The sequence below is a fragment of the Pipistrellus hanaki genome (assembly GCF_964339955.1).
Source record: "Pipistrellus hanaki genome assembly, chromosome: 16".
Taxonomy (NCBI): Eukaryota; Metazoa; Chordata; class Mammalia; order Chiroptera; family Vespertilionidae; genus Pipistrellus; species Pipistrellus hanaki.
In genome coordinates, this window is record NC_140518.1 from 29,486,563 (window position 1) to 29,509,297 (window position 22,735).

Sequence of the window (22,735 nt, forward strand, 5' to 3'; positions counted from 1 at the left end):
CACTTGCCTGTTCCCCAGAAGCCAAGCGTCATCGAGGGTTAGTGTTACCCTTTGGCTGCTGGTAAACTCTCCCCCGTCCTACCCTGACCCCAATCTGTCTTGTTTGTTGTTTTAGAGTATTCCAGGTTTGACGCGAGTTTTAAACTGTGGAGCCTAGTGAACAACAGTGGGGTTCCCCCCCTCCCACCCCACCCCGACAACCAGCATGCATCCTGGGTGTAGAGGACCCGCTGTAGAAGCCCACCTAGCTCCTCTCTTCATTTTGCGAGTAGCACATCCTGGGGAGAAGCACACAGCCCGAAAACTGGTGTGTGTGTGTGTGTGTGTGTGTGTGTGTGTGTGTGTTTCTCTAATGCTGGATGTGTCTGGCCATTTTCAAACGGCAGCCAGGAGGAGCAGTTTTGGGAATGTGTGTTGATGCCACAGGGAAAGGTGACGAAGTGCAGGCCACCTTGGTGACGGATGTGGGCCTGCCGCGGAGCTTCTGCTGGGAGCGTGTTGGGGTTGGCCGGGGTAAAGACCTGTCAGCACAGCAGGGGCCCAGGAGGGAAGGAGCAGTGGAGCCTGTGATGTGTGTTTGTTGAGTGACTGAATGAATGACCCACTAGATAGGGGTTACAGGCTATGGCCCCTGGGCCAGTTCAGCCCGCCACTGGGTCTTTGGGCAGCCTTGTGAACGAAGAATGGTCTTCACGGTTTTAACTGATAAGGAACCAAAAGGAGAATTCCGTGGCATGTGACGATTACATGAACTTGGGGCTTCCGTGTCCAGTCCGGAAGCTGTATTGGCACGGAGCCACGCCCCGTCCGTGTACACACTGTCTGGCTGTTCGGTGCTCTCCTGGCCGAGCCGAGCAGTTGTGATAGAGACCATACGGCCCGCAGAGCTGAAAATACTCCCTCTCTGCCTGTTCAGCAAGCAATTCCCGCCAATTCCTGTCTTAGGTGCCTCCGGTTTATGGGAGAAAGAATGGGGCCTGGGAGGCAGCCACGGTCAGGCACTCCCAGGGAGTAGGGCCGGGCCCCTGGAGTGGAGGTAGTAGCTGTGGTGACGGCAGATGCTGCCAGATGCTAGAGGTGTGGTCTCAGGCAGAGGTGGGAAGCACCTTTCTGCTCCAGGAAGAAGAGCTCGCCTTATAGAGCAAAGAAGTGGGCACCAGCACAGACAGGGTCGGCTGGCTGGGACTAGGCAGAAATGGCCATACCTCAGACTCGCCAGTTGGGCTGTGTGGCCTTGAGAAAGTTACCTGCCCTCCCTGAGCTTTATCACCCATCTCAGGATGTTACGAAAGTCCCATGTGGTGACCGCTTACATTCGTCTAGCAGAGTGTCTGGCACCCAGGAAATGCACAGTAAGTGCTCATCATCCACCCTTCGTTGTTGGCCCCTTCTCGTCTCCCCTTTAGCCTCCCCCTCCACACCCCATCTCACCACCACACCACCTTTCTGAGGCTCTCAGGCCCAGACGTGCCAGTACCTGGGGCCAAAGACAACTGCTCCCCGAAGATTCCAGCGAGGCTGCCCACTCGGTGAGCCTCCACTGCCTTGCGGGAGGGAGGCAGGGAGGCCCTGCTGTGCGGGAGAGGACGTCCCCCGGACGCCTGGGCACTTGGGCGAGGCTGGGGGTGAGGTGAAGGAGGTCAGGCCCCAGAGCGCAGCCCTGCCCTGGCCAGACCCGCCTCTGAACTGGGCTTTCTGAGACCCTTTCTGGTTCTTTGGCCAGACTCAAGACCCAGCAGCCGTTTGCCCCCTGGCCTCCGGCCCCCAGAAATTCTGATCTGATAGGTTTGAGGTGGGGGCCTGGGCACCGGGATTTTTTTAAAAGTCCCTCCCTGCCCCCTGTACCTCCAGGGTGCCACCAGGGTTGAGAGCCCCTGATCCGATCTAGGCAAACCCACTTGTTCTATAAATGATGCGGCCCAAGCCCAAGAGGAGCAGGCACTGCCCAGGGTCAGGGGGTTCCAAGGTCCAAACCTGACCCTCCCTTTGCTGGGCTGGCCGCCGGGAGCTGAGGAGAGAAGGCCTCCAGGAAGCGGCTGGCTTCTCCCAGGAGGGCCTTTGCCTGTCCCCAGGCTGGGACGTTGGGATAGTAAAGAGGCTGGCACAGACCCTGTCCACAGGCAAAGCCAGTACCCCAGGCTGTCTGCTCGTCTCCATGGAAACCCCAGGCAGCTGCCTGACCCAGGCTCTCACCTTCCCAGCCCCTGCTGTGTCCCAGAATAACCAGCTATTATCCAAGTCTCACCCCAATCTCACCCGCCCCCTCCCTGAGCCCTAGGGGTGGGGAGCAGGAAGGAAGGGGCTCCCTTGCCAACTGCAGGCAGGTGGGCTCCCAGCCTGAGATGCCACAGGAATCTCCCTGCTCTTCTCTCTGTCCTTTCCCACCCCACCTTGGGCCCTGGCCTCTTTGGTGTAAGGGTCCTGCATCACCATCTGCAGGGTTCTGGGAGTCCCCCTCTGGGCTCTGCTGTGACCAGTTCCTGGGGAAGCATCTGGTGAAGGACCTGGCCCTTTAATGACCACCTCCCCTCCCAGCCAGGGCAGCTGGAGGAGGCCTCTGCCCACCTCCCCTCCCCAATGGACCTTGATTGCCAGCAGCACTGATTGGGGCAGCTCCGGACATGTCTGACCCATCCTGTGCTAAAACACCATGGTCGGCAAAAACTGTGGCTCGCGAGCCACACGCGGCTCTTTGGCCCCTTCAGTGTGGCTCTTCCACAAAACACCACGGCCTGGGCGAGCCTATGTTGAAGAAGTGGCGTTCGAAGAGGTTTACGTTTAAAAAATGTGGCTCTCCAAAGAAATGTCAGTCGTTGTCCTGTTGATATTTGGCTCGGTTGACGAATGCGTTGGCCGACCACTGCCCTAGGACTAGAAAGCTGACCAGAGGCACCAAGTTTGGGTTTGCCTCCTGGTCTTCCGTCAGCCCGGCCTCTGCCTGATGCTGGCTTGAGCGCCCACGTGGCCCGTACCCAGGCTTGGCAGCGCCCTGGCGTCTGCACCGCCCACCTGACTGAGCATGGCGAGAGGAGGTGGCTCCCCGTGTGAGCCGGCGCAGGTTTCTAAGTATAGACCCCAGGCAGCCCCGTGGCTGCTGGTAAGTCTCGGGATACCATTTGATACCCGCCTGGCCCGCCTCCAGCCGCTGCCAGCTGCTGAGGGGAGGGGCCCGCCGTGCTTGGGCCGGCGCACCCCACATAGCAGTGTTTCCCAACCTTCTCTCATGATGAGAATCACCTGGTGGAGTTGTTAAAACACAGATTCCTGAATCCCAACTAAGAAGTGCTAAACTAGGATTTTTGAGAACATATAGGTAAAATTGCATACCTAACTTAGTGCTCTGTATATAAAATCTGTCTTAGAGCACTAGTTAAGTATACAATTTTACCTATATGTTCCCAAAAATCCTAGTTTAGCACTTCTTAGTTGGGATTCAGGAATCTGTGTTTTAACAACTCCACCAGGTGATTCTCATCATGAGAGAAGGTTGGGAAACACTGCTATAGAGAACAGAGCCAGAAGCTTATCGCAGGCGGGGAGGGGCCTCGGTGCCCCGCTGACCCTGCTCTCTAATCGTTATGCATGTGAGAAAGAACGACTGAATGCCACCCACTGGAGAGTATACACCGTGTCTGGAAGGGATGGGCAGAGGCGGAGCCAGTGTCCTCGGACTCTTGCTCTGACCCGTGTCCTCACTGCCCTGCTTCCGTGCTCCCTGCTCACCCCCGAAACGGGCTGGGCAGCCAGGTCCTCCCTTCCTGGTTTCTAGTTCATAGTCTCTTCTTTACACGGAAGCCGGGGTGGGGTGGCAGCGATTCTCCTCAGAACAATTGCCTCTCGGCCTTTGTCCCTTCCCCAGAACTCGGGGGGCGGGCCCTTGGCCGTGAGACAGGTGGTGTGTTCCGTGTGCCCACGGGCGTGGGTTCGGCTCTCTTGAGGCCTCTGAGACCTGAGAGGGTTTCAGAGCTGCTCTGCCTGCCAGGCCTGTGAGTTTGCCTTTAGAAGGTGGTTAAACTGATCCCCTTCTTTGCTTCTGGCTGGGAAATTATCCAGCAAGTTTGGGTGTGAATTACTCTGGTCTGAAATAATAACTTCCTAACTCAGTCTCAGCTCTGCTTGGCACCGTGGGTGGGCAAGTCACTTCCGAGTGTGAGGTTTGGGGATGCTGAGGGCCATTGCTCGGGTCAGGGTAGAGGGAGATGGCCGGGCCCCTCAAGGGCCTGCACGGCCAGTGGCCCAGCCTGGCTGTGGTTTAGCTGGGGGCCCTGGTTCCAGCATCCCGGCCTCCTGCTCTCTCCTCTTCCTTGAAATAACTCTGGTCCAAAGTCACTCATCGGCTTTGGAAGGCTGGGCGCTTTGTTTCTGGGATGGGGTGCCAGAGCCAGGGTGGGTACCTCTCTGAGAAGGCCTGGCCGTCCAGTGGGATGTTGCCAAGGACACTTGCTGCTGGGCCCCCGGTTCTCCCCAGTTGCCTGCAGAAATCAAGCTTTCAAAGTTCGCTGATCAGACATTCGGAAGGCGTCAGAGTCTTCATGCAGGGTCTCCAGGCGGGCGTCTGGGGGTTCCGTGGAACCATTGTTCGGTTGCACAAATTTGCATGAGTTGCCACCCTGTAAAATTTTTATTTTAAAATAAAAACTCAGATTTCTTTCAAACCAGATGATCTGGTGCCCCTCCCAGAGTCTCCCCTCTCACCCCAGCACTGCCTGAGGGCAGAGGGTGGGTTTCTGATGAGCATCACCCTTGCTGCTGCTGGATTTCTTACTGTCCAGTAGAGGCCAGAGGCTTGTTTCTAGTGCACGTGTTTCCATAAAAAATTAGGTCCTTATCGTCTCTGATCTCACTTCCCAAGGCCTGGCCCCGAGGCTGTGTGTGTGAGACCCTCCCTGCCAGGTAACCCGCTGACTGGGGAGAGCTTCACTGACTGCACTTTGAGGTAGGAAAGGGGGGGAGGGCGGTCCCTCTCTCCAGCTCGGCCATCCAGCCCTACCAGGGATTGGAGAGGGGAAGGAGCACTCGGAAACCATGGCCACAGCGGTGTGTAAGCACTCTCATTTCATTGATGCAGAGTTCACACTCCAGAAAGCAATGCCCGTCCCGACTTCAGTTCACGTGGGACCCCGGATTGGAATAATGGAAAGAGTTTGAGGAATGGCATTCCTGGGTGTCAGTTCTGGCCCTGCCATTTATTCAGCAGCCTTGCACGAGGTCTCTGAGCCTCAGTAAAATGGGCTTAACGCCTTTCCTTGCTGAACTGTTCTGAATGGAGCTGGTATACGAAGTACTGGGCATGTTGTACTGGCAAATGGTGTGTAATAATAAATGTAGTTATTACGTTGGGGAAACTGAAACTTGGTGTGGGTGGAAAAGAGAGGGGTATAAAGAAAGGAAACCAATCCTTTGCATCTTAGTTAGATTGGGGCTTGGGTTTCTGGGCTTGTTGGTGTCCATGTCACTGTTGCCGGCCCCCTTCTCCCCCCTCTACACACACACACACACGCACACACACACACACACAATCAGGCAGATACAGGAACCTCCTCTTGAAAACCTGCTGAGTCATCACCGCCTTGGGACGTGCAGGAGCCTCCGTGAGAACCAGCCCGGGGAGGACAGGACGCTCCGGGGAGAGGTGGAGGGTGGTGTCTGCTCTGTGTAAAGGTCACCCACCATTTGTTTGTCCCCTGACAATGCTGCCGACCTGCTTTTCATAGTGAAATGAGGGGAAAGATGTCACCACCGCATCTGCAGTCAGGGAAGATACACCGCTGAACAGGGGCCGTTATCTAATCAGCTCCCCCTCCCTGTGCTGTTCTTATCATCCTCTTGTGACGCTCTGGTTTAGTCTTCAGGAGGATGTCTGACAACTACGGGTTTGTCCAACCCATGATGAGCTGCTTGGTGCTTTTTACTTGTGTGCTTATTTCTAATTGTTGGTGGGCCTCATTCTAAACAGCTACGAGATTCTTGCCCACAACCCTGGAGACTGAAGAATATACAGACAAGACAGAGGCGGGGAGGGAAGGAGAGGGGCATGGCCAGACTTCAGGGACCACGTACGAGGCCCAGGGCATCACAGAGCCCCAAACTGTTGCCCCAGTGACTCAGAGGCAGTATCTTTATCAGGTTCAGTTTTGACACTTGGGGATAGACTGACAATAGCATTACTCTCTTAAAGTAAAATTAGACCCAGCTTGCTAAAATCAATGAAACCCAGCTTAGCTTCTCAAGGATTGCGAGCTTCGTATGAATCACTGGATGCGGAATGTCTGGTGTTCTCTGTTATAGAAAATCTGGGAACTATAGAAAGGGGCCAAAGAAGAAAAAAAAAAAAAAAAAAACACCTAAAACATCTTACCACTGGTCCCGCAGCTCCGAGCTTTCTCTGTGCTCGGCCACATTGCCGTGCAAGGACGTGTCACCCCACAAGCCACCGAGGCCAGGGACCTGTGCCGTTGAGCTGCGTGTCTGCTCCAGGCTTGGTGTCACATGTGACTCAAAGTGATCAGAGCCGAAGGGGTTTCTTCCCCTTGGTGAGGGGAGAGAGCACAGCTTTGAAGTCAGATCTCGATTCAGCTCATCCCTCTTTGTGGGAGTTTTCTACTGCGGCCTCACAAGTCACCACAAGCTCAGCGGCTTGCAAGCCCCGCTGAGTAGCTTACCGTTCTGTAGGGGGGACGGGGTGGAGGTGGACTCTGCTTGCTCCCTGCTTAGCACCTCACGACCTGAAGCCCGTGTCAGCCAGGCTGGCCGCTTACCTGGAAGCTTTGGGGAAAAGCTACGTCCAAGGGCATTCAGGTGGTTGGCAGAATCCAGTTCCTGGTGGCCATCCAGTCCCCCCTTGCTGGCCACAGGGGGACACCTTCCCCTAAAGGCCATCCACATTCCTTCTCATGTGGTCCCTCCATCTTTCCAGGCCACAGGGTGTCCTTCTCACACTTCACGTCTCTCACTCCCTCTCTGCTGCCTTCACCTTGGGAAGGTTTTGGCTGAGAATTAACTAAAGGGAGTTAGTAAGGGCCTATATGCTTGTTGAGGGTTAATTTTTTTTTTAAAATCCTCAACCGAGGATATGTTCTGTTTTTTAATATATGTATTTTATTGATTTTTTACAAAGAGGAAGGGGGAGAGATAGAGAGTTAGAAACATTGATGAGAGAGAGCCATCGATCAGCTGCCTCTTGCACGCCCCCTACTGGGGATGTGCTCACAACCAAGGTACATGCCCTTGGCCGGAATTGAACCTGGGACCTTTCAGTCCGCAGGCTGACGCTCTATCCACTGAGCCATACCGGTTTCGGCAATATGTTCTTTTTTTTTTATTTGTGAGAGTGAGAGCAAGAGCGAGAGCAACATCGATGTGTGAGAGAAACATGGATTGCCTCCAGTACTGGCCCCGACCAAGGACTGAACCTGCAGCCTTTGGGGGTAAGGGGCGACGCTGCAATTCATGGAGCCAGGGCGAGGGTGAATTCTTTTCAATCCTATCACTAAGCCAGTTTTATTCGGAATCTTGTCTGATTCGGACACAGGGCAGCAGAATTGTAAAGGGCAGTCTTTATCTCAAGTGCTGTCATTCTGAAAAGTTGTCATGATTCATCATTTTCCTGGGCAGAGGAATTGAAAGAAACAAGATGGGCAGTGTGCCCTGATTCAAACTTTTCAGATTTTTTCCTTCCTTCCTTCCTTCCTTCCTTCCTTCCTTCCCTCCCACCCCCCTCACCCTGAAGCTGAGGCCTCTCCACTTCAGCTGCTGCCTGGGGGAGGGCGGGGCTGGGGTGAGGGCTGGCCGCCTGAGACCTCAGACAAGTGGTGGCCTCGAGTTGGAGGCCTGCCCACCAGCAGCTGGCCCCTGCCACTCAGCGGGGAGGCCGGCGCTGGCCAGGGGGAGAATGAAGAGGGCGCCCGGACCCCCGGAGTGCTCACCAGCTCCCTGCCTGTCCCTTCTGTGCTTCCTCAGGAGATCCTCCGAGAGCTCACGCTGGACGCGCTGCTGGACATGAACGAGGCCAAGGTGAAGGAGACGCTGCGGCGCTGCGGGGCGAGCGCGGAGGAGTGCGGCCGCCTGCAGTACGCCCTCACCTGCCTGCGGAAGGTGACAGGCCTGGGTAGGTAGGGCCTGCCCCCCCAGCGCCAAGGCCGGCCGGCCCCGCTGGCTCCCTCTCCCTCCACCTGGGCGTAGACACCCGCCTTTTCTCCCCAGGCCCAGCCCGGTTCCCCGGGGCCACGGCCTCTGCTGAGTGGGTGTTGGAGGGGTGGAGCAGGTGTGGCCCAGGGGTTCCGGGGTAGCTTGGAAAGGCCGGGGTAGACGTTCAGGAAGTGTGTGCTGGACCTGACGGAGACAGAGGCTCTCCCCGAGCCAGAGGCTCAGCCCTGGCCGGTGCTCACACGGGAAGCTCTAAGCCTTTGTTCCAAACCCGAGGCTGGCCTGCCAGGCGGGCCCTGAAGGATTTCCCCTCTCGGAGGACACTTGTTAGGCTCTGTGACCCCTCAGCAGCTTCCTGTGTTCCAGCCCCTCCTCACCCCAGTGCCCCCAGTCCTCTCCCCACGTCTCTGGTCCCCAGTCCTCCTCGGCGGGCTGGGATGTGCGCTCAGAAGGCACACTCTGAGGTGGGCGCAGCCCGAGCCACGCAGGATTGGAGAAATGACCGAGTTTCAGGCCTGGGCGTGTGCATGGCCGCCCCTGGCAAAGCGTGTGATCCCGGCATTAGACGCATTCCCCGGGAATCAGTTGCTCGCTTTCTAATTCCTGCCTTGGGAACAGCTTCAAACACCCTGACTTTTAACGCTCCCACTACCAACCACACCGATAAGGCTTTGAAACGAGCCTAATGAGTGGAATTAGCTGCATTTTTTTTTTTCATTTCATTATCGGAGCCACCTGTCTTATTTCTGGCTGCCTGAGGCTTAAGGAAAGCACTGAGATTTATATTCTGCTTGATGGTTTTATCAGAGGAGATTGGGCTTGATTTCTACCCCGGCCCCATTGCACCAAGATGGCCTCAGAACACAGAGCCTCTGCAGTCAGCTTTACTCGATTCAGAAAACCCGGGCGCGCCAGGCCTCCTGGCAGGTGCAGAGAATGCAACAGCAGACACACCGTCAACATTCTGGCCCCCAGAGGGGGTCAGACCAAGGAGGAGACCGAGCCCTGAGAGGGGAGGGGAGTCCAAGGACACACAGCAGTCGGAGGCTGAGAGGGGATTGCAGCCCGGGTCTCTGACGGTGGTTGGTTGGTTCCCACATTGTGGAAATTTACAAGTTCTTGCCACCTAAGCTGGAATCTTGGGGTAACTTGTCAGCCCCTCCCTTCTGCAGGCCTGAACTGGAAAGAACTGTGGGGGAGCCAGCTGTCAAGTGGTGGCGACCCGTGTGTGTTGGGAAGGCTGCCGGATGCCAAGATAGGGAGATCGCTGACTTATTAAGCACTAATTTATTAAGCCGGCCACTTGACACGCATGTGGCAACACCCTGTTACGCGGCGGCGGTAAGCTCCTTTAGCAGCTCGAGCATCGGACGCCCTGGGTGAGCTGTCTGCCTTCCACACCTGGCGCGGAGTAGAGCCGCGCTGGGGGCTCAGGCCCTGCAGCCTCGGGGTGCTTTTCCCACTGTGCCCCGGAGGAGGCCCCTCGGGCGAGCATCTTTAACGGGCCTTTCTCTCTCATTCCATCTCAGCTTGTGGTGCCTCTACATCCCTGAAAGGGTCCTGGTTGCACCCCACCCAAATGGGTCTGCCCTGTGGTGGCCATACCTCAGGGGTACCTGCCAGATTGGGGGCGGGGAGGTCCCCGTGATTACTCTGTCTCTCGGATCATGCAGGCAGAGTCTTCACTGCACCCTGCGGGCTTGCTGAGAGCAGCCTCCTTGCAGCCTCGCTCAGCCGCTTGCATCCCATAGGAGCTGGGCCAGTTGCTCAGCCCCCCCTGTGCCTCAGTTTCCTCACCTGTAAAACGGAGGTCGTAGCAACACCTCCCTCACAGGGTTGTTGTGAGGACGAAGTGAGTTACAGTCGAGCGCTTAGACCAGAGCCCGTGAACGCCCGGTGCTCTTTTCACTATGAGGCTGTTGCCTGATGGTCACTGTCCACGTCATTTCCCTGTGGCCTCGGTGCTAAGAAAGGTGAGCGAGGATGGTTCTCCGCGCCAGTGGCCTGTAAGCAGGAACATCGTGCCTGCTCTGCTCCTGTTCTTCGTCCGTAGCACACAGCACCCGTCAGTCCCCAAGCTCTTCCTACGAAGTGGCTCCAGGGTCATTCCCAGAGCCACGGCCGATGGCCGGGTGGTGGCACGCACAGCAAGACGACCCACCTGCCCTCTCTGAGCTGGTGCAGAGCCCAGTGGTCAGTCTGGAGAATTGGGGGCTTGTTTCTTACCCATGGACTCATCTTCTGACCAAGAACCATGTCCGTGCTGCCTGTAGATGGGTGTAGGAGCTGAAGCGTAAGTTGTGGCCGCAGTTCCAGAGGGGCACAGGGAACGCTCAGACGGAGGGGCTCATCCTGCCCAGTAGATTCGTGAAGAGAGTCACCACGCGATGGAGTAGGAGGAAGGGCGTTGAGGAGGGGGTGGGATGCCCAAGAAAGCCCAAGAACTGGAACGGCCAACCTCTCTCCCCCCTGTACCTGATAAACGTGGGCTGTGTGGGCTAATACCCTTGGGGGAGGAGGCCAGAGCTGTGGTTGGCACATCGGGCTCCGTTCCCAGCCCACCCCTTGCTTAGCTGTCCGACCTTGGCATTGCACGTGGCCTCCCTGCATCTCAGACCCCCCACGCTGAGAGGATCGGGGGAGGCGGGACAGAGCACAGAGTAGAAGGGTTCCGGGGAAGATGTTCATTTTGTCTGGGGTCACAGTCTACCTTCCGGTCCATTCTCCTCACTGATAACGATGAGGAGGAGGGTACCTCCTCCTCCCCCACAACGGCTTGTCTAGATGGGGTCCTTGCTCCCTGCCCCCACCCCTTCAGTATCTGCCCATCTCCTATAGGGTTAAACCTAAAGTCCCCAGCAAGACATCCAGGGTCCCCCCTGAGCTGGCCCCCGGTACACTGACCCTCCGCTTCATCTCTTACGTCTCCCCGGCTTGTCCTGACCTCTCAAGGCAGTGGGACTCTTAGTTACCAGACGGTGCTGTGTGTTCCCTACTTTCCCATGTGCTGTTCCCTCTGCTCAGTACACTGGCTCCATCCGCTGCTTCCCTCATTGGCTCAGGCCAGGTGCCCCCTCTTGTGGGAAGCCCCCTGACCCCCAGGCTATTTAGGGTCTTCCTCCTCTGGGCTCCCTCGGTCCCCATCCGTCTCCTGGTCAGCACACAGCTATTGTGCTGACTGTCTGTCGCCCTCGTTGGACCCTTCAGGCCAGCAGATGTCCTTTCTATGCCCTGGTACCCGGCGTCCAGCCTGTGCCTGAATGAATGGACACACTGTGCCGTTGAGTTGGAGCCCCACAGAGCCTCGAGGGCTCAGCGGCCTCAGGCAGAGGTCACCGTGGGGGCAGTCGAAGGGCATTCACAGGCTTCTCTCATGAGCGAGCGGCTGTTGACCCCTTTCTAGCTGGATCTCTTTGCTAGCCAATTTCCAGGGCAGTTTGCTGTTGGAAGGTGGGTACAGCCCCTTTCCTGATATTTGAATTTTCGTAAAGTGGAGCTATCTCTCTATGTGACCCAACTTCTCTTTCCTAACTCTGAAAAGACCAGTCACCACTTCCCTCTCCGAAGTGCCCCCCTGTGGAGCTGGTTTGCTGGCCTGTTCCCCACAGACCTGCCAGCAGGAGCCCCGCATGAGCTAGTCCCCTCTGGGCCTCGTGTTCTTTCTGTAAAACAGGGAAAGTAGTATCCAAGGCGGTGGCCTCACGGTCACTTAGAAAAGGTGGGAAAAGATGCATGTGCGTGAGAGGCCTTTGTAAACCAGGGGAGGGCTGGTCCTTGAAGCCTTCCATTAAGGAGCTGTGCAGCCTGGCCAGCATGGCCCAGTGGTTTGAGCATTGACCTATGAACCAGGAGGTCACGGTTCGATTCCTGGTCAGGGTACAGGCCCGGGTTGCGGGCTCAATCCCCAGAGAGGGGCGTGCAAAAAGCAGCCAATAATGATGCTCTCTCATCATTTATGTTTCTCTCTTTCCCTCTCTATTCCTCTCTGAAATCAATAAAAATATATTTTAAAAAAATTTTAATAAAGGGAGCTGTTCCACCTTGGACAGGGTGTTTAACCTCTCTGGGCCCTAGCCACCTCTCCTGTACATTCCTCTAGCCTAATGGTCGGCAAACTCATTAGTCAACAGAGCCAAATATCAACAGGACAATGATTGAAATTTCTTTTGAGAGCCACATTTTTTTTAAACGTAAACTTCTTCTAATGCCACTTCTTCAACATAGACTCGCCCAGGCCGTGGTATTTTGTGGGAGAGCCACACTCAAGAGGCCAAAGAGCCACATGTGGCTCCCGAGCCGCAATTTGCCGACCACGGCTCTAGCCCCAGCCTCCTATGACTCGACTTCTCTGCCCACAGGAAGGGAGCACAAAGAGGACTTGGGCTGGAGCGCGTTGGATGCCCGGCGGGAAAGCGGCTCAGGGCCTTCCACGGACACCCTCTCACCGGCCAGCCTGCCCTGGCCCCCGGGGAGCGGCCAGCTGGGCAGGATGGGCAGCAATGCCCAGGGCCCCCGCTCCGTCTCTGTGTCAGCTCTGCCCACCTCGGACTTCCCAACGCCTGGGCCCGGCGAGGGCCTCACGGACACCTATATCCCCCTGCACGCCAGTGGCCGGCTGACGCCCCGCACCCTGCACAGCTTCATCACCCCCCCAACCACGCCCCAGCTGCGGCGGCACACCAAGCTGAAGCCGCCGCGGACACCACCCCCGCCCAGCCGCAAGGTCTTCCAGCTGCTGCCCAGCTTCCCCACGCTCACCCGGAGCAAGTCCCATGAGTCTCAGCTGGGGAACCGCATCGACGAGGTCTCCCCGATGAGGTGAGTACTCCGGCCAGGCAGTTGTTGAATTTACAATCCCCTGAAAGTTTTGACTACACTTTTCTGATTATAAAGATACTATAGACTCCATTGGAAAAGGTCATACAATCAACTAATATCTAAGTCTGTACCCTGAAAGGTACCCCTGTCTCTCATTCTACTCCCCAGACTACCTTAACCGCTTGGGCTGAATCTTCCTTGATTTCCTTTGCAAGTTGTGCACACGCACAGACAGACACACAAGTACACAAAATGAGATGATGCCATGTATCAGTCAGGGTAGACTGGAGTATGCTGCAGTGACAAACAGCCCCCAGGTCCCTGGGTCTTCAAGCAAAGATTTATCTCTTGCTCATGCTACTTGCCCATCAATGGGTCGGCCCATTCCAGGTCCCAGGCTGAATGTCCCATTGTGGCAGAGGAAGAAAGCAATGCAGCACTCTTTCCTGAAAGGTCCACTCACCGTTCACGATCCTACCCAAGCAAAGGAAGCAGGAAACGTAACCCCCATGTGCCCAGAAGAGAATGGAATATCTGGCTGAAGCCTCTAGGGATGATAAACACCATGCACTCTGTCCTATATAACCTATTTTTTCAACTTACCTTGATACCTTGAGAACTTTGTGTCAGTACTCTTTTATTTTTCTTTAATATGTTTTATCTGTGTTTAAAACAGGTAATAACAGTTACATGGCCCAAATGCAAAAAGCTTCGTAGCTCATGTAGTTCATTCATCTTTTTAGGGGTGTATAGTATAAAGTGACCCCCTACTATTGGGTCGGCAGCTAAGTAATTGCGGATTTTTTAAAGAAAATCAAAGACAATTTTTTCATGGAACTAAATAACTTTATTCTGTAATGTATTGCCCATTTTGATCAATGACCTTTTGCCATCTTTCAGGCAGCATCATAATCCCACGTTCAAAAAACTTCTGGTTTTTATTAGCAAAAAACTGAATCAGGTACGATTTGACATCATCATCATTATTGAAATTTTTACCATTCAAGGAGTTTTGTAAAGATCGAAACAAAAAGTAATCAGATGGTGCAAGGTCAGGACTATATGGTGGATGTGCCAAAACATCCCAACCAAGCTCCATTAATTTTTGCCGAGTGACCAAAGATGTGTGTGGCCTTGCATTGTCATGATGGAATACAACACCTTTTCGATTTGTCAATTTGGGCCGCTTTTCTTCAACTGCATTGTTTAATTTCGTTAGTTGTTCAATGTAGACATCAGAATTGATCGTTCGGTTGGGTGGTAAGAGTTCAAAGTAGACAATTCCTTTGTAATCCCACCAAACTGATAACAAAACCTTCTTTTGATGAATATCAGCTTTTGATGTTGTTTGAGTTGGTTCACCTGGCCTGCTCCACGATCTTTTCCGCTTGATATTGTTGTAAACAACCCATTTTTCATCGCCAGTTATCAGTCGTTTTAAAAATGGATCATTTTCATTACGTTTCTTTAGCAAATCGCAGCTGCTAATGCGTTGCGTTAACTGTGATTCTTTCAGTTCGTGAGGAACCCATGTATCGAGTTTTTGAACATAGCCAAGTTGTTTTAAGTGATTTTCAATGCATGTATGTGATACATGAAGCTTCTCTGCAATCTCACGTGTTGTACTGTGACAGTCCGAATTGATTATTGCTTTGATTAGGGCGTCATCAACTTCAACTGGACGACCAGAGCGTCTTTCATCTTTGAGTGAAAAATCACCAGAACGAAATTTGGCAAACCAATTTTGACACTGCCGTTCTTTTAAGGCTTCGTCACCATAAACAGCACATAACTTTTTATGAGCTTGCGATGCGTTTTTCCCTTTGCGGAAATAAAAAAGCAAAATGTGACGAAAATGTTCCTTTTGATTTTCCATTTTTCAACGAACGCCAAACAAAAACTACAAAACAGATCAAAAAACTTTTTTTACTGATTAACAGCTGAATAGCCAACTATCAAATACAAAATGTGTTTTACATTTGTACTACGTCTGCAAACCTAAAAATTCAACTGAAGCCATATATGTGTGAAACCCGCAATTACTTAGTTGCCGACCCAATATTTCCTTAGTCACCTAGGTCCCCTTTCTGGGGCAACCAGGTTATGGGTTCTGTATATGGTTATAGTTATCCAAATGCCTCATCTTTGTCTCATTTTCATATCATTCCATTATATAGTTTAGCTCATTCCCTCTTGATGGACATTGAGGTCATTGTCATTTTTGTAGCCATTATTACAAAAATTGCCTTCGTCAATATACCCTCATGGGCAGAGTGTATCTGGGCATCGCAGTGGGCAAAAACCCAGGGCGTCGTCCGCTTCTCATTTTCCCCACCAACAGCATCAGGAGGGCTCTGGTCTCCTCCTGGCTCCAGGCGGAGAACAGAGCCTCAGGCAGGTGCCACCTCTGCCTCAGGTCCCACCGCTGGTGTGCTGGCCTTGAACCCTGGGGCTCTGAGTCTCTTCTCCACAGAGCCAGCAGAACGGACACTGGCATGGCCACTCAGGTCACGGCTGCCCTCAGGGAGCCCCGAGGGCAGGCTGAGTGGCCTGGTTCCCCCAGCTCTCTCTATCCCTCTGGCAGCGTGGCTCAGGGCATGTCCCCACCTGGCCCTGCGCGGAGGTTGGCTTTCTGCTCCACCCCATTCTCCCTGCCCTCCTGCCCCCGACGATTCCTCTTCGGCAGACTGAGCCCTCCTCCTGCCTGGGGGACTCTAATCACCTGCTGGTGGCGGTGAGGCTCAGAGAAGCTGATGTATGAGAGCGCACAGATGTAGCTTTGTGCCCACTGGGGGGCCAGGAGGGCACTTCTCGCCCTTCCCATTGGGGAACCGTCCCCCCACATCCCCGAGCCGTCCTAGGCCCACACCCTAGGGGCTCAAAGCCCTCACCCAGTGCCTTGCCCCTCCCTCCCAGGGACGATGTTCTGGGGGACACGTGGAGCCAGCACGGTGCCCTAACCCTGCGTTTTCTCTCTCTCTCTTTTCTGTCTTCTCCAGGTTTGGTAAGAGCGATTCATTTTCGTCCCCTCTGCCACCGGGAGCGAGCGGCGTGTGTCTCGCTGTCCCCCATCGGGGTGGATGCCTCTGACCCTCTCTTAGTGCACCTGACCTTCCCGTGGTCCAGAAGCCGAGGAGCTGGGAACTGCCCCGGGACATCACCCTAGGGCAGGCGCCCCCACGTGACGAGCTGGCCTCAGCCCAGCCCGAGGCCTCTCTGTCACTCACAGTCGGTGGGCAGGCCCCAGGGCAGGCCCTCTGCACCGTGGGGCGACCTTGGGCAGGGAGTGTTGGCCCGCTGGGCTGCGGTGCGAGCCCCGCACTCCCCAGAGGAAGGTGCTACCTTGTCTGGCGTAGGTGGACATCAGCCACCGCCCGCAGAACCCAGCTGAGGTCTCAGGGCCCAGCTCCGCAGGAGAGGGACGGCCTTGGGGCGGGAAGCCGCTCGCCTCTGAGTGAGGCCCTGAGAGGTTTGCCCCCTCAGGCGGCGAGGAGGAAGCCCGGGCAGCCTGACCTCCACTCCCTCCCCTCCACCTCCGGTGTGAGCAGGTCCTCGCTGTGGGGCTTCTCTCTCCCGAGTCAACACAGCAGAAACGTGAGCCTCGAGGCTGCTTGGATGGTCCCAGTGGAGACAGATCCTCTTTCCCACTGAGCCCAGGAGCAGTTTCCTTTTGTTCTGTGCTGAGCAGGCTAAGCAGAGAGATGAGGCGGGGATGCCAGGTACTGGCTTTGCCGAGATGGAGCTGGGCTGGCTGCAGGACTAGCAGGGAGACCTCGCTTCCCCTCCCCCGGGCACAGGCGGGAGCGCGGGGCCCTCACAGAGCCTGCATCCCCGGGGCAGTCTGCCCCCCGTGTCCGCCCAGGTGCTGGGTGATGCAGGGTCCACACCCGTGAGGCTGCTTCTCCAGCTGTGGGAAGGCGGGATGAGGCCTGCAGGGCTGGCGTTTCATCTCATGAGGGGCAGACGATGCCTGGCACATGTGCCCTCTCTCCTCTCTGCGTCCTTTGCCTGTGGCAGACACTGCAGATCCGTCACAGGCTTCACTCAAGAGATTGATGATCGAAAGAAACCCCACTTCTCCACCGTCTGTTTCTCTTAGGCCAGTGGTCGGCAAACTGCGGCTCAAGAGCCGTGGTTTGCCACTCCGTTGACTAATGAGTTTGCCAACCACTGCGTAAGGCATTACCCTTACCCAGAAGTTTTGACTTCAGGTTAAAGGCATTAGTACATTATTAAAATGTTTTTAAAGTGTTTTTCCCTAGCAGTGGTCGGCAAACTCATTAGTCAACAGATCAGCAAACCGTGGCTCTCGAGCTGCATGTGGTTCTCGAGCCGCAGTTTGCCGACAACTGTCTTAGGCTGACAGCCTAACCCCATCTATTTATTTATTTATTTGTTTGTTTGTTTGTTTATTTATTTTTAAATCTATTTTTATTGATTTCAGAGAGGAAGGAGAGGGAGAGAAAGAGATAGAAATGTTAATGATGAGAATCATTAATTGGCTGCCTCCTGCACAACCCACGCTGGGGATCAAGCCCGTAATCCAGGCACATGCCTTGACCGGGAATCGAACTGTGACCTCCTGGTTCATAGGTTGACGCTCAACCACTGAGCCACAGTGGCCGGGCGACCTAACCCCCTTTTAGACCTTGTGTGTTAATGGCGTGGCTGCTGCCTGGGGTGAACCCCAGGAGGGAGCCGGGAGGAGTCAGCGTGTGGCAGATGTGCTGGCGAGAACTGCGGGGGGTGCAGTGTGGGGCCTGCCTCAGGGGGCAGCAAAAGGCCTTTGGTCCCCGTGTGGGCGGAGTCAGCACTCAGCATGCCCTCTCCCTGCGGTTGGGTCCGTGGTGCGTGGCCTTACGTGAACCGACACTTAATGAGCACCAGCTGTGTGCCAGGCCGGCTCTCGGGGGCCCGGGAGGGTGCCGTGGCCTTCTAGGGGAAGGGCTGCTGACTCAGAGGGCCCGTATCCTTAAAGCACCGTGCTCCCGACCTTTCTGGGTCCCAGTGTCTGATCGTGGGATGAAAGTCCAGAACCTCTTTCCAGAGGGTTCCCAGACCCGCCCATGGGTCCAGTTGAGGACTCTATTCCAGGAGGAGTGAGGCAGTGCGGAGCTGGGTAGGAGGGATGTGGAGGAGGGAGGGAGGGAGGGGGAGTTTGTTGTGTAGGTAGGCTGCCCCTGGATGCGGGGATTGCTTCCAGCTGTCCCTCCGCTGCCAGCCTGAGCTGTAAGCCCTGGGGCTGCCTGTTCCGCTGGGGAAGCCAGGCTTAGGAGGGGAGCCCAGGGTGCCCTCTCGGGGGACAGGCAGAAGGAGCACCCCACACAGCCCATGGCCTGAGCCCCCCCAAAGACCCAGACTGAGTGCCAGGTGAGGCCAGGCCATTGGGAGCTCTCAGCGGCATCATCAAGGCTCCAGAGGTGGCTGCAGCACAGCTCACCGGCCTCAAACCCTCTGCCCAGGGCCAGGCGGCTCCCACCACCGAACAAGAAGTGACCAGAATGCAGCCCTCGCCAACGGGTGGCCTGGGGGTGCGTCCATGAGACAGTGCCTCTGTCCTCACACGCTCTGCCTCCTGCCTCACGCAGGCCTTCCCCCAAAACCAGAACCATACAGGCCGCCGGGCAGCAGTGTTTGTTAGAGAAGCGGCCATGTGTGAGGGTGGCCCCACCGCCCTGCTCTAGCCGTCCTGTCCCTATTTTGTTTTGTTTTTTTAAATATATTTTATTGATATTTTACAGGAGGGAAGAGAGAGGGATAGAGAGTTAGAAACATCGAAGAGAGAGAAACATTGGTCAGCTGCCTCCTGCACACCTCCTGCTGGGGATGTGCCTACAACCAAGGTACATGCCCTTGACCAGAATAGAACCTGGGACCCTTGAGTCAGCAGGCCAACGCTCTATCCCCTGAGCCAAACAGGTTAGGGCATCCTGTCCCTGTTTTGATAAATGCAGGTCCGGGGACGTTTCTCTGCCATTCGGTACGTCCCCGTGCGCGTCTAGCTTGCCCTCTCTGCCATAGAAGGTCAGCGGTGTGGGCTCTGGCCGCAGGGCTTCCCCGGGCTGCCTGACCTCCCTCTTCCCCTGCAGATCTCCCCCACGGCTCCCCGCAGATGGTACAGAGGGACATCGGGATCTCGGTGACACACAGGTAGGCCCGGCCCTGTTGCTCAGGACTCTCTGCCGCTGCTCCGTCTCCATCGCCTCCGCGAACACAGCCCCCCGCCCACCCAGAGCCCCTGCCTGTCCCCCGCGGGCCACGTGGACTCACTGGGCCCTCCCCTGCACCTCCGCCGTCTGCCGAGGGCAAGCACGGGTCCCGGGAGAAGCAGGGTCACTGTCTCGGGGAGGAGGAGCCAAGAGCTGCTTCTGGGTCCCACTCGGTACCGTGTGGTTCTTGCCACCTGTCCACACACGGGCGCCCCGTTGAGCTTGTTGACGCTCCAGACTCCGGGCCCCACCCCTGCGGTCGAAGCCGGGCATCTGGGTCTCCAACAACCCCCAGGGGCCGGCACTCGTGTGCTGGGGAGGGTGATGGCCACGGGAGCCTGGTCCGTCCGTCTCGTACCACCAGGGGGAGGATCTGCTGGGCCAGGTCCCAAGGCGACGGCTGGCTCAGAGGGTCTGCACGCTGGTCCTGCTGGTTGCTCTGGCCACATTGGCTGCCTGAGAGGTGGCGCTTGTGACCACACCAGCGTGGGATTTAGACAGTGATGACTTCGTGGCTGGACAGTCCAAATGGGGAAAGAGGGCGAGAACGGAAGGCAGTGGCCTCCTGGGTGTCCCAAACTCCCAGCGAGGGGGTGCCCGGGGCTCTGGGTGGGAACCAAGTCTCCAGATCCCCCTGGGCTGTTTGGGGGCCCTTGTCAACCCAGGCCCTGCTCCCCCGGCCCCTGAGAGCACTTTTGCGTGTCCCCTGCTGCAGGTTCTCCACCAAGTCCTGGCTGTCCCAGGTCTGCCACGTGTGCCAGAAGAGCATGATGTTTGGAGTGAAGTGCAAGCACTGCAGGTGCCTGGCGAGGGCGGCCGGGGCGGGAGAGGGGAGCGAGCCTCGCGCTCTCTCAGTCACGGTTCTGCGCCTGGATTGTGGGCCTTGGGTCAAGTCCGAGTTCAAAGGGTCAACCTATATGATTCATGATCCCATTCAGCTCACCCAGGAGGGAGCAGCCCCCTGCAGGGAGAGGAGGGGAGCATGAAGCAGGGCACTCCCAGAGAAGGGACGCCTCGAGGTGGGCTTTGAAGGATGTGCAGAAGTTTTCCTGGTGGACAAGGAGGAACGTGGGTTCCAGGCCAAGGGAGTGTCTTGAACAAAGGCAGAGAGGAATGGGAGGACCGTCCGGGAACGGCGAGGAGTCCTGAAATGGGCCTCATGTTTTGGCACACCATGACAGCAAACGGGGGTAGGCTACGGTGAGAACAGCGATGGCTTGTGGCACTTCTAGAAGGAAAGAATGCAGATTCTGTTCAAGCCCAACTTCCTTTCTTTTTTAAAAATATATTTTATTGATTTTTCACAGAGAGGAAGGGAGAGGGATAAAGAGTTAGAAACATCGATGAGAGAGTCATTGATTAGCTGCCTCTTGCACACCCCCTACTGAAGATGTGCCCGAAGCCAAGGTACATGCCTTGACCAGAATCGAACCTGGGACCTTTCAGACTGCAGGCCGATGCTCTATCCACTGATCCAAACCGGTTTCATCCCGACTTTCTTTTTTTTCAGACCATTGTGGTTCCTGGTAGGAGAGAAGGACGAGGATAGGGAACAGTGTGGGGTGAGCAGGGTCTGAGCCCTGCTTCCTGTCTGCCCTCCCCTTGCAGAGGGTGGACCTGGAGTCTCTGCTCCCACCCCCTTCGCCCCTGCGTTGCTGTGTGACGTGGGTCCAGGTGCTTGCCCTCTCTGGGCCCCATTCTTGTCACTTATGCATCTAGGAAGAGGGTCCATCAGGACGGCTCTAAGAATCTGAGCTAGTCGGAGTGAAAAAAGCATGTGGGTTCCCACCAGCCTGTAGTTGGCGGGCCTCGTCTGTGTCAGTTGGATAAATCGTGTTTTCCTGGCGGCTCTCCTGACCACCGAGGAGGTATCAGGCTAGGTCTGTGGTGGCTCCTGGCCGTTTGGTTTTTAATTGATGGCCTCCGGCTCCTTTCACATGGTGCCTTTCACGTGGGAAGGGTGACCTCTGAGCCCCACGCTGCAGCTGCAGTGTGTGGTTGGCAGGTCCCTCGGGAGAACCCCCAGACACAGGGCTGCAGGCAGGACTAGAACGAGGACCCAGCCCTCTCCACTCCGGCTCCGCCCGGCTGACCCTCCGACCACATGGTCCGAGTGGAATGTGGTGGGAGGGGCTGCCCCCGCACCCCTGGGGCATCCTTTGGGGGTGCGGACATTCTCTGGAGAAGAGAAACAGACGTGGGACCCACCGTGACAATCAGAGGGGTATAAGCTAAGGTGACCAGACGTCCCGCTTTTTAACAATTTGTCCCACGTCCCGCGGCGTTTTAAAAAAAAGTCTCGATTTTTGGAAAGAATCTTTGGATGCGGGACAAATTGTTAAAAAAAAAAGATTTTTGGACAGATTGTTAAAAATCGGGACTGTCCCACCAAAAGCGAGACATCTGGTCACCTTAGTAGAAGCAGACCTCCCGTGCGCTGGGACGGACAGACAGCAGCAGGCATGTGGTCACGCTCAGCAGACAGCAGCTGCTAGGACTGTTCGCATCAGTTCTACATTTCGGGGCTAATGTCTGTGGAGAAATTTGTGGGAACCGGGGCGTCCAAGTGAGGTGCACGGGGCTGCCCCGCCATGCCTCTCCCTGCGCCCCCGTCCGAGCCCCGGGCAGCCGCGTGGCCGTCCCCGCACTGACCCCGCCCGCCTCCTCCACCAGGTTGAAGTGCCACAACAAGTGCACAAAGGAGGCCCCCGCCTGCCGGATATCCTTCCTTCCAAGTGAGTGCTGTGCCCGCCGCTCCTCTGCCTCCTGCCTTCGGGGCCAGTCTCTCTCTCTCTCTCTCTCTCTCTCTCTCTTTCTCTCTCTCTCTCGCTCAGTCTGTTCCCTGCTGATTGACGGTTTCCCCTCTTCAGTAGCCAGGATTCGGAGGACGGAATCTGTCCCTTCGGACATCAACAACCCGGTGGTCAGGGCGGCCGAGCCCCATTTCGGAACCCTCCCCAAGGCACTGACCAAGAAGGTACGTCGGACAGTGGCCTGGGGGTCTGTTGCTTCTGCCCGGAGAGCCCCCCACCCGGATTCCTCTCTGTGTAGCCCCCTAAGGCAGGGTCCAGCCTGACGGTGCCGTCCATAGAGGGGGCAGAGGGGACCCTATCTTTAGCCACGGAGCAAACTTCGCATTTATAGTTACATGCGTGTAACCCGTTCCCTGCCCCAACGCTCCCTTTTGGAGTGAGATTTCACTGCCGGTGAGTCAGAACTTTTCCAGCGGTGACCACCTCCGTTTTACAGACGAGGGAGACAAGCACTGGGGCCCCTGTGAGTGAGACGCAGGCCCAGCCTTGAGCCCGCGCCGCAGTCACAGTGCGGCCCACGGGGCTTCAGAAGTAACCCGTACGCGTGCGTGTCTTTCCGTGGCCCGTGGCGCATGGCCCGTGGCCGGGCTTCTCGCCTAATGCCCAGCAGCTAGCTAGACAGATTCTCAAAGGCCGTGTCCCTCATGGTGGTCCCCAGGCCTGCCTGGGGCCCCCGTGCACAGGGGTGGGAGGTGTCTGTTAGGCCTAATGTTCGAAGGAAGAACGGTACATCGACATCTTTACCGGAAA

The 22,735-nt window shown here is 56.1% G+C and overlaps 1 protein-coding gene across 2 annotated transcripts in view; it reads left to right on the plus strand.

Moving 5' to 3' along the window:
• Positions 1 to 22,735, plus strand: part of KSR1 (kinase suppressor of ras 1) — a 145,456-nt gene that overhangs the window by 99,632 nt on the left and 23,089 nt on the right. Inside the window, exons 3-9 of one of the 2 annotated variants that reach the window (XM_084862753.1) lie at positions 7,960 to 8,107; positions 12,504 to 12,963; positions 15,963 to 16,018; positions 19,053 to 19,113; positions 19,888 to 19,971; positions 21,846 to 21,907; positions 22,043 to 22,149. In XM_084862753.1, the coding sequence (XP_084718879.1) occupies positions 7,960 to 8,107; positions 12,504 to 12,963; positions 15,963 to 16,018; positions 19,053 to 19,113; positions 19,888 to 19,971; positions 21,846 to 21,907; positions 22,043 to 22,149 (978 nt within the window). Of the gene's footprint in view, positions 1 to 7,959; positions 8,108 to 12,503; positions 12,964 to 15,962; positions 16,019 to 18,721; positions 19,114 to 19,887; positions 19,972 to 21,845; positions 21,908 to 22,042; positions 22,150 to 22,735 lie in introns of those variants that run through there. The other variant, XM_084862752.1, reaches the window with a different exon arrangement.